Genomic DNA, 15,799 nt, shown 5'->3' on the forward strand with positions numbered 1-15,799 from the left:
GCAGGCTCTGCGGAACTCCCCAAGGTCCCACAGGGCCCTAACAGCTGGAGAATTAGCACCTCAATACACAAAATGATCCAAAAATTAGATGATCTTGATAACGGATGGAAATATTTTGCCTGCTTCTACTTTCTGTTGCTGTGCTATCTGCTGTATGACTCTTGGTCAACAGGAGTCCTTCAACCATCAAGAAGAGTAGTTTGACAGCAGATACAGTTATTAGAGCTGCTACCTTTGTTATTCTTAGTGGTTATAGTGTTTGTTCTTTCAGCGTGTCAGACTTAAAAGACAACTAGATAGTTGTAGTGATTCACCGTTTTCATCAAGGAACAGCATTCAAACTCTGTCTAACACCCCAGTCCCTACTGGACTCTGCCTCGTTTGGATACTTTATATCCCTTTTCCCTTCCAAACCCAACTCCTGTTTTTGTCTGTTGGTGGTTGACATTTAAATTCATCAAGTTTCCCTCTTCTGCATTCCTTTCAGCCTTCCAAATCTCTTGGTTTGTTCTAAATCTTCTTCTGTCAGAATCTTCTTCTGTCCATTACAGACCATTGTTAGAATCTCGCCCACTGTTCTATTGTAGTTATATTAAGTTAGGAATTACTGAATGACTGGATTTTAGTAGGTAACCATATGTCTTTTTTTTTCCAGGAGCAGATGTGAAGACAGAAAAAGGATCCTTTGGTTATTCCAGTTTTCACAGTGACATAGCTGAAAACCTTGCCCAGGGGGAATTAATATACCCTGAAATCTGCATGTTGGAATTACAGTTACTCACTGTTGGCAGCCCAAGCCTAGACATACTCACCCATGTCTTCCAGAGTTTCTTGAAAGTAATCAAGCTGAAAGAAAAAAATGCAACATTACTTATTCAGCAGGTGAATAATGTCAAGGTGTAAGCCTAGTCACTCTTACGATTATCTTGATGTATGGTATGAATAAGTATCAGTTACAAGGAACTGATCTTCGAGAATTTTCTGGAACAATGTCCTACACATCTGCAATTATTTTTCACCTGAGCCATTTTGCCGATGTGGGTGAAAAGGGGGATGTTAGAAAGCGGGCGGGGTGGGAGGGAGTGATAAGCAGTTCAGAACACCTTCAGCATTTCAGTTAAGGAAGAGCCACAAGAGAGCTGTTGGTATTTTTCTGAAGAGACTACCAATAAGCATAACTGGCAACATTTTGAAAGTATAACTATATAATATTGATCATAGGGAATCAAAGACCTATTTTCCATGGTCTGAAGAAAACAAATTTTGCTCATTGTATACTTCCCTACTTCCACCTCTAGGCCATGTGTGTATATATGTTCTTAACATTTGGTAGGCTTCAACAGAAAAAAGAAGAGAAGGCAACTGGGAATTTGAGATAACTGCATTTGCAATGGCAGGAAGCAGGGAAGCAGAGAAAACCTGCTAGGAAAGGAAGGTGGAACTGGTTTATACCCACTCAGTGATAAGCCATTTTTATAGCCATACTTTCTCACTGTATGGTGGGAATTATAATGATAATTACAATTGTTCACACAGTCTCTATCTTTTTAGGGAGTTGTGAAGAGTCTCTTGGGAGGATTTCACCACATTTTGACACAGATTGATTCCAGCTTTCAGGGTGAGTTCTAATTAACAGTGATTTTTTCTTTTTATGCATTCCAGCATTTGGACAGTAACTATAATGCATATCTGCAGTTTAATAACTTTAATTTGAGATGAGAATGTTAAGTTTTAATGTGCAAAAGTTGAGTTCTCTGGAAGTTTTGAAAAAAACTTGCACAATCCAACATAGTTAAGCATTTCCCATAGGCAAGCAAAACTCTTGGCCACTTGCTTACAAACTCACATTGGGCAAACAGCAGCCTTTATTAGCTCATTTCATCAACAAAATTAGCACCCTCAAACTCAACTTCATTGACAGACTGATCAGTTTTGATGTGGTCTACCTATTCATCAAGACCCCAGTAAAGGAAGCTCTATGCTCAACCACAGATCTTCCCAAATATCACAGCCCTGTCTCAATTGTGATTAACAACCAGTTACTTCCAGTGGGACAATAACTTCCATGAAGAGATAGATGGGTGACCATGAGGAGCCCTCTCAGCCCTGTTATACATTTTGCAATTTGGAACGGCGAGGAAGAATTGATGAAATTTCTGGACCATCTTAACAGTAGCCACACAAATGTTCAAGGTTCTGTGAAAAACGAAAAAGAGCTAAAACTGCCATTCTAGGTTGTTTACAAAACAAACTTGCTTAACATAAGAGCCAGATAAAATAAACTTTAGATATTTGAGAGCCACAAAACATGAACAAATATTAGACATAGATTTTTTATCATTACAGGCACATTTTGTTACAAACCTTTTACATAACTTTTAAGAAAATATGCATACACAATTATTCATGTATGTAATTTTTAATTAACATTAAATGAGACCGCCAAAAATAAAAACAAAGGGGGTAAAAACAGATATTGCTAATGTGTATTTCTGGTCAAAACATGGAGACAGAAATGTAGACTAGAGATAGTTACTGCCTATTACTACTAGTGGAAATATTGTGAGTCTATCTGCTGTGAGTCTTCATCTTTTTTGTAAGCGAGGCTTCTGATTGACTATTGGAAATTTAATTGTTTGTGTGGATTTTTAAAAATGTTGCTTTGGCAGTAGTTGCCTCTGTAGTGCAAGGATCTATGTTGTGTTGGTGAAGTTAAACTATGACAGTCATTTTGTGGCTTGCTTTGCTTCCTGTGGCTTCTTCCCTGCCTTCAGCTCTTTCTTCTGCATCAGAAGTTGCCAGTGAGTTGAATCAAACATATGTGGAACATATCTTTTTTGTCTTTGCCGTTCTGCTTCCTCCCACAGAACTCCCCTAAATGCTACTCTTGAGGGGAGGGGGAGGAGCACTAAACATGAGCGTAGGGCTTGATAGCAGGATAGTGAAAAATCCCTTTGCTTCTGCCCATACAAGCAACACATGGAGATAACCATAGATCCAATCCATTGGTTTCTTGGTCTTTCGAAAAAACTTGCCCAAAAATACAGGGGTTGCTATCAGTATGTACAAGCAATTTAGAAGCTGTGGGTGAGGTTACAGATTAAGAGGCCCATTTCAGTAGCTTTTTTTGGCCATTGTTTGAAATAATGCACATTAACTTATAGCAAGTTGTGCTTCTTCACAGTGTGCCAGGAAGTATTGGTAGATCTCTTGGTATCTCTGATGGGCTCAAGAATATGTTCAGAAGAGCTATCCCTTCTCTTACGAATATTTTTAGAAAAGTCACCATCTACGGTAAGGATCCTGCTGAATTCATACAAGGAAAATACTAAACTATTGATGTGAATATTGCTATATGCTTTTCAGAATGAAATAGTCAGCAACTCCTCTATCCAGTGGTAAATCAACTGTTGTTGGTAGGGTTACCTATCTCAGAGTGAGGCCTGGAGTTCTCCCAGAATGATCTACATCAGGGGTAGGGAACCTGCGGCTCTCCAGATGTTCAGGAACTACAATTCCCATCAGCCCCTACCAGCATGGCCAATTGGCCATGCTGACAGAGGCTGATGGGAATTGTAGTTCCTGAGCATCTGGAGAGCCGCAGGTTCCCTACCCCTGATCTACATAGTGCAGAGATTAATTCCCGTAAAGGAAATGTTAGCTTCGGAGGGTAGATACCATATGGTATATCATAGTCTAGGAGAAACAGAAGTCTAGAATAGCTGCCTAAGCATTGCCCTCATATCTCCAGGTATTTTCTGAGATAGAGTTGGCAGTCCAACTTTTTGTAGGTTTGGCAATATGAACATTAGTAAAAATATTCAAATTATATTATCCATATTCCTGGTTCTGAATGATATAGTAATTCAGTCTTTAATAATTCTTCTGGAAAAAGTGAATTTAAAAGTACAATAGCAACCACTGAGAGTGGTTCTCTGCATTCTGTTCAGAATTGGGGGTACAGTTCATATTTTGAAAGTGTTATTCTAGTATTTCAATGCTTATTATGCATCTAACAGTGAATGCTAGGTTTGGGCAATACATTGTAAGTTGTCCTTACAGTTCCTGGGTGAATTTTTAGTCATGCGGCAGCCTAATAAAACCCCCGTAAAAACATAAAGCAGCAGCATGCACTGAAATGCTAAAAAACTATTAGAATAATACTATAAAGTGAAATATCTCAAAGTATCATAGAATCATAGAGTTGGAAGAGACCCCTGCAAGTCCAGCCCCCTGCAATGCAGGAACTCATAATCAGAGCACTCCTGACAGATGGCCATCCATCTTCTGTTTCAAACTAAAGGCTATGTGTGTTATTTTAATTGAAGCATTCTGTTTAACTAAAGGCTATGTGTGTTATTTTAATTGAAGCATTACAACACAACTGCTTTGGTCTTGGTGTATATCTCACATAGGTCTTTAACTCTGTAAACCAGGTCATGATGTAATGTCTTTTTTCTTTGGTTCATTTTTCTTAGGCCACGCTGCTTAAAGGCATTCTGAAGATTTTGGATGTGAATACTGAGATGAGGCCTTTGCAACAAATTTCATTTCCTTTGCATCATATCTCCAATATAGGTAGCAGCCCTTTGCAAAAATCCACCCTTGCTTTCAACAGCAAGACCACAAGTGGACAAAGAAGAGCAAGGTTTGCCCAGATAAAAAAGGAGGGAGATGGTGAGAGCTTACCTCATCATCTTCTTTCTTCATGGCATGTTGCTCCAATCCAGTTGCCATTGGTTGGTCAAAACTGTTGGCCACACATGTCTGAAGGCTTTAGCATCTCATTATGGTTTTATGTGGAATGTGTTCAGGAAGCACACAGTTCCTCAGAGAAAGCAAAAAGGATGAAAAGGAGGAGCAGGTCGCTCATTTCCCACGATAGCATTTTTGATGATACAGGTAAGTTCTGTCTTGCAATTCAATTAACTCCATCTATTAAGAGTTCTTATAGGCCTAAAATGCCCATTCATTCATGCATATTCTAATTGCTGCAAGTTCGAAGGCTGCAATTTGCAGGCACTTTCCCCCACCCAAGGGAAATAAAGTTGTTCCAAAGAGGGATTAATGACTTCAACCATTCGTAACAAACTGTACAGGAGCCTAAGTCATTCTTCATCTTTTGTAACATGTCTCTACCCTATTTTATTGATATTTACTGGATAATGAGACAATTTTGAAAAACAAATCTCTAAATTTCTTTGGCCCTTTACTTCAAATGTTTAGATTTTTAAAAAGATGATGCCTGCCAGTTGATTAAAATTTAGTTCAACAAAACTTCACACCAGTGTTTTTACAAGAACTGTTGATTGATAAATGTAGGAAGAACAGTCAAGAATTTACATGATTTTATTTAGAAACATTGAGGCCAAACTTTTTTTAAAAAGATCACTGTAGCAGTATTTAAAACAAAGTTGGGGCAAACATATTAGCGTTTCCTTTGTCTTTTCAGGGGTGTATGGTCCAGGGCTGGAAATGGGAACACTCTCCAGGACAGGGTCACTGTGCTTTCTTAATCCCCTTAGGAAGGGTGTGGTAGATGTGGGCAAGGGCAAGTCCTGTGGGCGAGGGCAAGTCCAGACAAGTTTTTACTTACTGTATATCTTTGTGGGTGCACTGAGCAAATGCAGAGAATGGGCTCCCCATTTTGGCACTGCACTGCTTGGCACCCCAAGGGTTGGCAGAATGGGTAGACGGATCACTGTCTTAAAACAGAGGGAGGGGGGCCCATGGGTCAATCTGGTAACAAGATGATAAATGAAGGCCCGAAGAGGAGGTTTATGTTCTTAATTATACTTATTATATTGTGAAGAAACTGGGGTAACAAGATGGGATAAACAACCCCCCCCCCCCCCAATCTGCTGGGCTAAGCAGAGTAGGAAAAAGAAAAAGGGACCCAGTAAGGGTAGTGGAAGTAAGAGCAGTCAGTGGGAAATTTCAGTTTTTGACAGCTGAACTGGAATAACCAGGAGAGGATAATTTAAAAAAAAAAGCTTGGTATTGCCAAAACAGTAAAATCTCAAAAATAGCAGACACTTTTATGTAGATAGTCTCTGGCTACTACACCTACAGTTGCTGTGTTTGGTGATACTGGCAGTTTCCTTTTGTTAGTCTTCTTTTTGTTCCCTAAAGTTGACTTGTTTGAGATACATTTTCTTTCCTGAGAAACATAAAACTGAATTTGAATAGGTGCATGTACAAAGAATGGTTCAGACCTAACTAGGACTCTAGATTTGTATGTTTTTCAAGAAGCTATATTTTCACACACTGGGATGTAAGACAGTTAAACCTTTTGCTATTTTGTATCTATGCACTTAACATAAACATTCTGTGTTCCAGAAGAAAACAAATCTGGAGTGGATTACCTGAGTTTGGGAGACAAGCTTCTTGAAGATGGCTGCCTTCACATATTTTCATTGGGTTCCAAAGCGCTGATGATACAAGTGTGGGCTAATGTGAATACAGGAGCTTTCAAATTTCGGTACTGTAATTCATTGGTTTTAAGGAATGAGACTGAACTTCAGTTGCTGTGGCTCAGTGATAAAGCAGCTGCTTTACAGGCACTAGGTAGCAGGTGATGTCAAAGACTTCTACTTGAAAACCTGCTCCCAGTGAGAGTAAAATGGCTGTGCATTTGAATAAAGCAGATCTCCCTCCCCCCCCCCCCCAAAAAAAAACCCAAAAAAACAAAACCAGGCTTCTGAGACAAAGGAGCTGCTAGAGTGGCACAATCCCTGCATGCAGCTCTTACCTACTGCCTCTAAATTCCAAGCAGGCTTCAGAGAAAGTGAAGCAGCCAGCAGAGCTGCATGCAGGGGGCAGCTAAAACAATCCCTGCATTCATCTCTGCGGCTGGGAATTTATTGGGTTCAGCTTTAAAAGACCTGAAAAATTCTTTTAAGCCAGCATGGGGTTGGGGGCTTTTTTTGAAAATGTCCAGGTCTTTTAGTGCTGAACGCGAAATATGCTGGGAGGGAAATGATGCACATCCCTACAGAGTATGTCAGGGGTCCCCAGCCTTTTTGAACCTGCGGCAGATTTGGAATTTTGACACCATGTGGTGGCTGTAGCAACAAAATGATTGCCACAGAAGATCAAGTCAGTCTCAGAATGATTGCCACAGCTTAACTTCAGTAACACAGTGTAGATCCTTGTGTTGTGGTGGCTGCTGCTGCCAAAGCAACATTTTAAGAAATCTGCACAGCCAATCAAAAGCTTTGCTAGGCAAATGTCCCTTCCACACGGGCCAATAAACACAGGTATAGGATGCTAAAAAACTCATGGTGGGGGTGGGCTTCACACAAATCCCGGCCCCCAAACAAGTCTGCCCCGTGTTATTTCCCCAACCTGTTTTTTTTTAATCGCTAAACAAGCAAGTCTTTTTAAAAATCCCAGTTTGCAGCTGCTCACAAGCTAACAGTCAGTCAGGAGGCGCTTTATTTTTCCTCCCTTTTTCTTTTTTTAAAAAAATTGCAGCTTCCATCTTCGTAGCTATGCAGGTGCAGATGGTCACATCATGGGACGTAAGCATGGCTGAGGGGTTTCATTTGTGCATGCCTGCGTATCTACGCATGGGTAATTTTTAAAACGACATGTCTCCATGCGAAGGCTCAACAACAACCCAGATTGTTTCCACGGGCTCTAGTCGCTGCATGCACGGATGCACGTGACCGCAAAATCAGGAAAACGGGTTCCTTTATCCCGACTACAACCTATTATACATTTGCTATGCAGAAGAGGCCAAAGCCCTACCTGACCTCTCCCACTTCCTAAAAACACTTGGTAGATGCTAGGAAAGATGTGGGTGGCCATCATGGTGTCCTTGGGCACCACAGTGAGGACCTTGTAGAGCAGACAATACTGAGATCACTTCAATACAAGACAGCATTGTGTGTTCACACCCCTCTTTCTGTCCAGTAGGTATGCCCTGCTTTAAACTTGAACAGCTTAATTCTTATAGACTCTTCCAGAAAACTCTACCATAATTTTTCACTAAATGCTGTACTTGCACTGGTGCCAGTACAGTTCTAGTAATTAAGTTAACAGAGAAGTTGAACAGAAATGTGTGTTTTAGAGTAGGGAAGGGGGCAGAAGAGTATTCATGAAGTTATTTGTCAGGTTTTCAGGGTTTCTTTATAAAGGGATTGATGGAAAAGTGCTGTGATGATGATAGTCAAAATAGTTCCTGATTGGCTTGTGATATCAGCACATTGTCAATTTTGGTTATATATACAATCTCTGATGGTCTGAGTCTACTCAAAATGGAATGGAATGGCAAAAAATGAAGGGTGTCACCATGTTAATGGCTGCAAACCTTCATTGTAGTTTTTTTGAGGCAAAAGATGAATTGGAAGAATGTTTGTCTCTGTCTAATATTCTCTTGTCATGTAATAAAGCTGTTCATGGGAGAAAGCTATGTCCCTCTTCCTTGTTATTTTCAATGAACAGCAACAACTAAAACTAAGGGGAAGAGATAATTCCTGTACGAGAGAAAGTTTAAAGTTTCAAATAGCTGCAGGCCAATACAGTGGCTTAGGGTTGCTGTATATGAAACTTGGAATGGGCCACTTGAAAAAATATGCTGTCCAAGTAATGCTTTCCTTGTGTGGTATAGAGTGGGAACTTTCTACCTCTGTTGAAACAAATACCATTTTGTAATGTATGGCTACTTTTGACAGGCAGCCATGAGGAATTCAAATCCTACACAAGGATTTTAATTTCTGTTCTAGGCCTTAGACTACTAGAGAACAAAACAAAAACTATTTCAGACTAATACTGATTTAAACCCTAAATTAAAAAAAGGAAAATGGTGATAGCTGATGTCAGTCTTCTCTTCTGTTTTCTTAGTATGTGTGTGGATCCAAATGATGAGATGAAAGCAGGGCTGCTAGCCCAAGATGAAACATCTGGGAACACTTTTCTTCTAGGCAAGTGGCAACATTTGGCTTTGACATACTTAGAACAGCCCGAAAGCAAGAAGAATATCCATGGAACACTGTCTCTATGGATTTCTGGTCAAAGGTAATTTTTCTGAAGCAGATTGCTTGGTGTAGTGGTTAAAGTGGTGTAGTGGTTAACCCCCATTTTACCATAGAACCCTGTTGGGTGACTTTGGATCAGTCGCACACTATCAGCCTTGCCAAGTATTTGGATGGGGGACCTTCTAAGGAATACCGGAGGCATAACTCACAGCTGGTCAATGGCAAACCACTTCTGAATGTCTCTTGCCTTAAAAACTCCACCAGGGGTCACCATATATCATCTGTGACTTGGTGGCAAAAACACATAAAACATGTACACATTGAAGTGGGACAAGAAGAGAATGGCAGTTTGATCTTTCTGTTACTTAGATGAGAGTCACTTAGTGGGGCACAGTTTGAGATGATAGTACCAGGTCAACATGGTTAAGGACTGCCTATGGTTGATTATGTACATGGGGGCGAGGAAGGGATTATAAATTACAGCTGTGGCTTTGTTCATTCTGTATTGTTCATTTCACCTTCTTGTAGAAAACCTGACATTAGTTTAGATTATACACTCCCAAGGAAAACAAGTCTATCATCTGAGAGCAATAAGACCTTCTGTATGACTGGGCATTATACATCATCCCAAGATGAATTCTTGCGATTGTCTGGCAGATGGGACCTGGGAAATCTTCTTCTGTTTAATGGTATGTGTTGTCTTAATATACCTTTAACTGTATTGTGTTGAATTTAGCTATATAGGTAGGAAATGATTAAAATCAGGAAGTTTAGATGCATGATTTTTAAGATGACACTTAACAGTGTTTTTTCATTAAATAAAACTACATCAAGGGGCATTTAATTTCATCAGAGAAACTAAGATATGTAATTTCTCGTGTAGGAAAACTCTTAAGTATCATGTCTTTCCGGATGGGTTGAAGGAGGCAGTGGTCCGCCCACTCTTAAAAAGACCACCGTTAGATCCAAGGGATCTGGCCAATTACCGCCCCGTTTCGAATCTTTCGTTCCTGGGGAAGGTAATTGAGAGAGTGGTGTTGGAGCAGCTTCAAGGTTTTCTGGATGACGCATCGGCCTTCAACCCCTTCCAGTCCGGCTTCCGTGCTGGGCATGGGACGGAGACTGTTCTCGCAAATTAAGCCGGTCACAGAGATACATCTCCGTGATTCAGCTCCTCCTAACCGTAGGGCGGATCGGCGCCAACGCTGGTATTGTTAGATCTTTACCAAGCAGTGTTTGGATGTGAGCTGCGAATACACCGACCTTTGACCTACCGCACTGCGCGCACCTCCGAGTGCGCGGGCACTGTCCTTCAGTGGATTGCCTCGCTGCCGTTCGCCGGGTCGAAGTCAGCAAGTGAGTGTCGCGGGGACCAGGCCTCCCGGAAGTGCCCGCTTGATTGCGGTGTACCCCAGGGGGGCTCTACTATCCCCGCTGCTATTTAATATCTACATGCGACCCCTTGCTCGACTGGTACGGAGTTTTGGGCTGACCTGCCATCAGCACGCTGATGACACTCAGCTCATTCTGTTGATGGAGGGGAGCAGTCGCCGCTTCCCCCTGCGGCTCTCCAGCACTGTTTGGAGGCGGTTGCTGGTTGGTTGCGGCAGAGCAGGTTAAAACTAAACCCATCGAAGACGGAGATCCTCTGGCTTGGCCGGTGGGGACAGGATTTTCCAGCCACCGGTGTGGGAGGGGGCCACATTGGCGCCGACCTCCCGCGCAGCCTGGGGGTCCACCTGGATTTGTCTCTTTCAATGGAGACCCAGGTGGCCCATACAACCCGGGCTGCCTTTTTTCACCTCCGCCAGGCCCGGCGGCTGGCTCCTTTCCTCTCCCAAGCGACCTAGCCACGGTGATCCATGCAACGTCACCTCCAGATTAGACTATTGTAACTCGCTCTACGCTGGCCTTCCCTTGCGTTTGATCCGGGGCTAAAACTGGTCCAGCATGCAGCGGCGCGCTTACTCACAGGCAGCCATCTACGATCACATCCAGTTCGTATTGGCGCCAGCTGCACTGGCTCCCAGTAGAGTTCCGGATCATCTTCAAGGTGCTGGTGTTGACCTTTAAGGCCTTACGCTGCCTGGGACTCTCGTATCTTCGGTGACCGCATCACCCCATATGTCCCTGCACGCCTCTCCGCTCGGTGGAGGCTAATCTTCTAGTGGTCCTGGCCCCTCTATGATGCGGCTGGCCTCCACGCTGGGCCAGGGCCTTTACGGCTCTGGCCCCGGCCTAGTCCAACACACTTCCTCCGGCTGTTAGCCTGGTTCTGCGGGACCTCAATGAGTTCCGCAGGGCCTGTAAAACGGAGTTGTTCCGCCGGGCCTTTGGAGAGACCAGCCAATGAAATGGTGCCCCCCCCCCATTGGCCTTTCATCTTGGCCATTATCAAATGTGACTCATCACCCTCCTCCCCCTTTTTTGGGGAGAATTTTAAAAATGGGGTTAGTCAGACGCCTCTATTATTACTTTTACTGCTATTGTTATCGCTGTTTTAAAGATTTTATAATTCGTCTATTTATATTTTTTGTTGTACACCGCCCAGAGCCCTCCGGGGATGGGGCGGTATAGAAGCTGTAACAATAAATAAATAAATAAATAAATGAATGAATGAATGAATGAATGAATGAATGAATGAATGAATGAATGAATGAATGTTTGGACCAATAAGTCATTCTTAATTATTCTGCTGCTGTATTATAAAATTTGGGTATATAAATAGAAGATCTGAACAGAAACCCTGGATTATGATATTCCCCTCATCTGTTTTTAGCAGACATATACAATTTTGGTGGGTTTTCCGGGCTGTGTACTCGTGGTCAGGTGGATTTTGTTCCTAACTTTTAGCCTGCATCTGTGGCTGGCATCTTCAGAGGTGTATGAAACAGACCTCTGAAGATGCCAGCCACAGATGCAGGCAAAACGATAGGAACAAAATCCACCAGACCATGGCCACACAGCCCGGAAAACTCACCAGAACCAGTTGAATCCGGCCATGAAAGCCTTCGACAATGTCCAATTTTGTTCTTTAAAGCAATTTAGACCTTGTGCTTCTCCTGTATTGAAGGAAACTTGTATTATGTTGGTTCTTGGATGGCACCATTTTTCAGGGATCTATATAACATTAGCCAGAGGATCGTGGCCTTCAGCCATTGTAAAATCTTTTATCTTTTAGTCACATTTTTGAGCATTACAGGTCATGGAATTTTCTTTGGTGGGTACGTGTTAGTTGTTGCACACTGTATTATATTTCATGTAGGTATACGTCTTACACCAACATCTGCAACATAACATTTATATATTCATAAGATTAATAACCCACCCTTCCACTGAAAAAAACAGGACAACCAAGCATGAAAATCAGCCATATGGTGACCTGTGTCAGACATTTCATTGAATCACTAATTGCCTGTTAATTGCTTCACTCAAGTGTTGAGAAATTGTGATGTAAGGATTGTTCATTACATAAAAAGTAGCACATACCTAAAGTGTCAATTTGTGTTTTTATTTTTATAGGATCAAAAATTGGTCCAGAAGAGGCTTTTTATCTCTATGCTTGTGGACCAGACTTTATCTCTGTAATGCCTTGTAAATATGGCAAAACAATTACTGATTATTCCAAATACATAGATAAAGAGATTCTGCAGTGTGAACAGATGAAAGAATTTTTAATGACAAAGAGAATGGTGGATACAGGACCATTAATTGTAAGTTTGTAAAAATGTGTTAAAGTTATTTCAAGTGTATATTGTACTTTGTGGCTACTTAGAAGAGGTGAGGCTAATCAAATGTGACTTCCTTGGTGTGTGTTTTTTTTAATTGCAGTGATGTAGCATAAAAGAAAGTGGGGGGGAGACCACTTCAGAAAATGTATTGGAGTGAAGCTGTGAGTAGGTTAGAAGGAAGAGAATAAAATTTGGTGGGAATGGAGAGGACTTCATGGAATACAGTGATTGGACAAAATTACCTTTTGAAAGACACTGCTTTAATTCCATTTTCCTTTCAATACTTTGTACAATATTTTTGTACCATAAGGCATAAAATAATGAATTATTTTTCTTCCTCTTTTACCCTACCTGTCACAGTTCTTGATTTTATACAAAGGGCTTTGATGATGTTTGCTGCTTGATGAACTAATGAACTTCCTATTATTGTGTTAGCTAGTAAGACTTTTTTACAATGTGACTGTTGTCTATATGAGACTAAATAGAGGTTAGGTAACAAAGGAATTGCACATGTTGTTCTTTTTATAGTAAAAATATTATAACAATCAAATCCTGATAGCTGTTTCCATGTTTTGAATGGTAACAATATAAAATTCCTTAGCACTTGATACCAGTACAGTTTTCTTCTTACAATTCTGTGCTGTTGTAGTAGTAGGAAGATCACTCTTATTTAGAGGTGATTTCGAAACATTAGAGCTTTAGCCCAGAAATGGGCATTCTTCTTTCCTGGAAGTGAGAAGGCATTTTCCCCAGGTTCCTCTTCTTAATATCAAACTAGCACTAGTTAATCCAATTTTCTTTATGGCAGGACATTTTAGGAGCAATCCTAATCAGATCTACTGAGAAGCAAGTCCCATGTTGTTCAGTGGGACTCACACCCAGGAAAGGGTCTTCAAGATTTCAGCCCCTCTCTCTTCCCCTCAACCCCCTTAAATTATTTTGGGGTCTAACTGCACATTATGTTTTCTCCGGGGACATGCCCAGGTTTAGTGAAAACATGTGTTCTATAGTTTTGGCCTTCCCCAGGTGAGTGTGGACCCAGTTCAGTTAAGAACATAGCACAAAGAGAGAGGGGGCTTAGACTTTCAGCTCTACATAATTTTATCCTGACCTGAAATCCATGGACAGCAGTATTTGTTGCACTGTGCAAATGTACAATGTAACCCTCATAAATGTATGCCTGTGTTCAGTGAGAGGGATGTGTGTATCCCCAAAGCTAAGAGCAACATTGTAAGGAGTTTAGATTCCATCAAGAAGTTAAACTCCTAGCAGAGTCACTTAAGGTGGAAGTGATTGCTGAGGCGCCAGACTAAGATGTCTTCACTTTCTTCAGGAATCAGCGACCACTTCAGCAGCAGAAAGCTGACAAGAAGAAAGTAGGTTCTTTTAAGTTGTGGTGTTGGAGGAATGCTTTTATGATCTGCCAGAAAGACAAATAAGTAGGTTCTAGGTTGGACCAAGCCTGAACTGTCTCTGAAAGCTACCAAACTAAGGCTATCATAATTTGGTCACATTGTGAGAAGCTAAGACTCACTGGCAAAGACAAGAATACTAGGAAAATGTGAAGGCAGCAGGAAAAGAGAACTACCAACATGAGATGGATTGACTCAGTGAAGGAGTCCACAGCCCTCGGTTTGCAATACTTGAGCAAGGCTGGTAACAACTGGACATTTGGGTGGTTGTTAATTCACAGTGTCACCATATGTTGGAAGCAACTTGATGTCACTTAACAAAACAACACAAACAGCTCAGCATGTACATATGCAGCCCTCAGTATAGTAATCAGCACCACTGTGCTTGTTCCAGTCAGGAAAAAAGCCCCCTCTGTTCTTGTGCTGCAGTGTCCATCCAAACAGGCTATACACATCCCTGGGAAGTCAAGAATTTGAGAACGTCCCTCTGCAGGTGATACAATTATAACATGTAGTTAGGCCTGTAGTTTCATTTTTTATTCATCGGATAACTTTCATGTAGTGCTGGTTCAGGAGACAGAGAATTTCAATTATTACTGGCTCCACTGGTGGAAGAGAGAAGTGGAGAATATTTTTACCTGATCTTCTCCCCACCCCACCCCCCCACCCCTGGTACTGGAGTTGGAGGGAACAGAAAGGGAGGAAGATCCTCAGTCCTTGTGAGAGCAGATCACTGAATCCAACCCTCTGATTCCAAAAAGTCCTTTCTTACGTAGCTATAATCTCATGACAAAATCCTTCCCAATAATCCTACTTCATCTGACCGCCTGTCCTAAAGAACTTGTCTTCCCACCCACCTCATCTCCCACAGGTTGTCACTTCTTGTCCAGTAATGATGTTCAAAAGTTATCCCCATGGCACTCATAAGACTTTCAGAAAAACAGTCATCATTTTATTAAATAACCTTGTAGAGATGAACTGGTGATACCTGTGGCATGAAGTAGGTGCTTCATTCAAAAATTAAGATGAACTGTAAATGCCTTAAAGTATTGTCCTGTCTTTTAGGAGAGCCTTGCTGCTGTTTATACCCCACGCTGCCCTGGCCACTACACAATCTATGAACCAGTAATCAGACTTAAAGGTCAAGCAAAAACTATACCTTCCCAGCGACCTTTCAGTTCAAAAGAAGTACACAGCAATTTGCCAGATCCTCATTATCTGAAAATGCTACAGCCAGCTGAATATAAAGGTCTTCAGGGAATACTGCATGAGATTGGTGGAACTGGGGCATTTGTCTTCCTTTTTGCCAGGGTAAGATGTCGAGAAAATCACTTTGCTTATCAGTAGCTTTGTTAAGACACTGACGTTCAGATTGTATTATTCTTTGGGATTTTAAGAGGGAATAATGTAAAATGAATAGGTGTCATAAATATAGCACTGCAGTAGGATAGAGGACCCAAGGAGAGTTAGTGTAATGTAGTTGCTAAGAGTCTGAGCTATAAAGTAGGAACCTTTTTTGAATCTCTCAAATGTGTATGAAATTCTTAAAACAAAAAGCTGTAGAAATGCTAATTATTGTGTCTAGGACATAGTCTCAAGAAAGGGCTTTACATACACTATCCTTTCCTTATTGATTTAACTTGTACTGTCCAAATTAGAAGCATATTACTGACAG

The 15,799-nt window shown here is 41.3% G+C and overlaps 1 protein-coding gene across 1 annotated transcript in view; it reads left to right on the forward strand.

Moving 5' to 3' along the window:
* LYST (lysosomal trafficking regulator) overlaps positions 1-15,799 on the forward strand; it is a 107,286-nt gene that overhangs the window by 25,717 nt on the left and 65,770 nt on the right. Inside the window, 9 exon segments of the mRNA XM_048485770.1 lie at positions 656-882; positions 1,552-1,618; positions 3,185-3,294; positions 4,479-4,902; positions 6,340-6,481; positions 8,848-9,021; positions 9,510-9,670; positions 12,504-12,694; positions 15,190-15,435. Coding sequence (XP_048341727.1) covers positions 656-882; positions 1,552-1,618; positions 3,185-3,294; positions 4,479-4,902; positions 6,340-6,481; positions 8,848-9,021; positions 9,510-9,670; positions 12,504-12,694; positions 15,190-15,435 — 1,742 coding nt within the window.

Source organism: Sphaerodactylus townsendi, linkage group LG01 (assembly GCF_021028975.2).
Source record: "Sphaerodactylus townsendi isolate TG3544 linkage group LG01, MPM_Stown_v2.3, whole genome shotgun sequence".
Taxonomy (NCBI): Eukaryota; Metazoa; Chordata; class Lepidosauria; order Squamata; family Sphaerodactylidae; genus Sphaerodactylus; species Sphaerodactylus townsendi.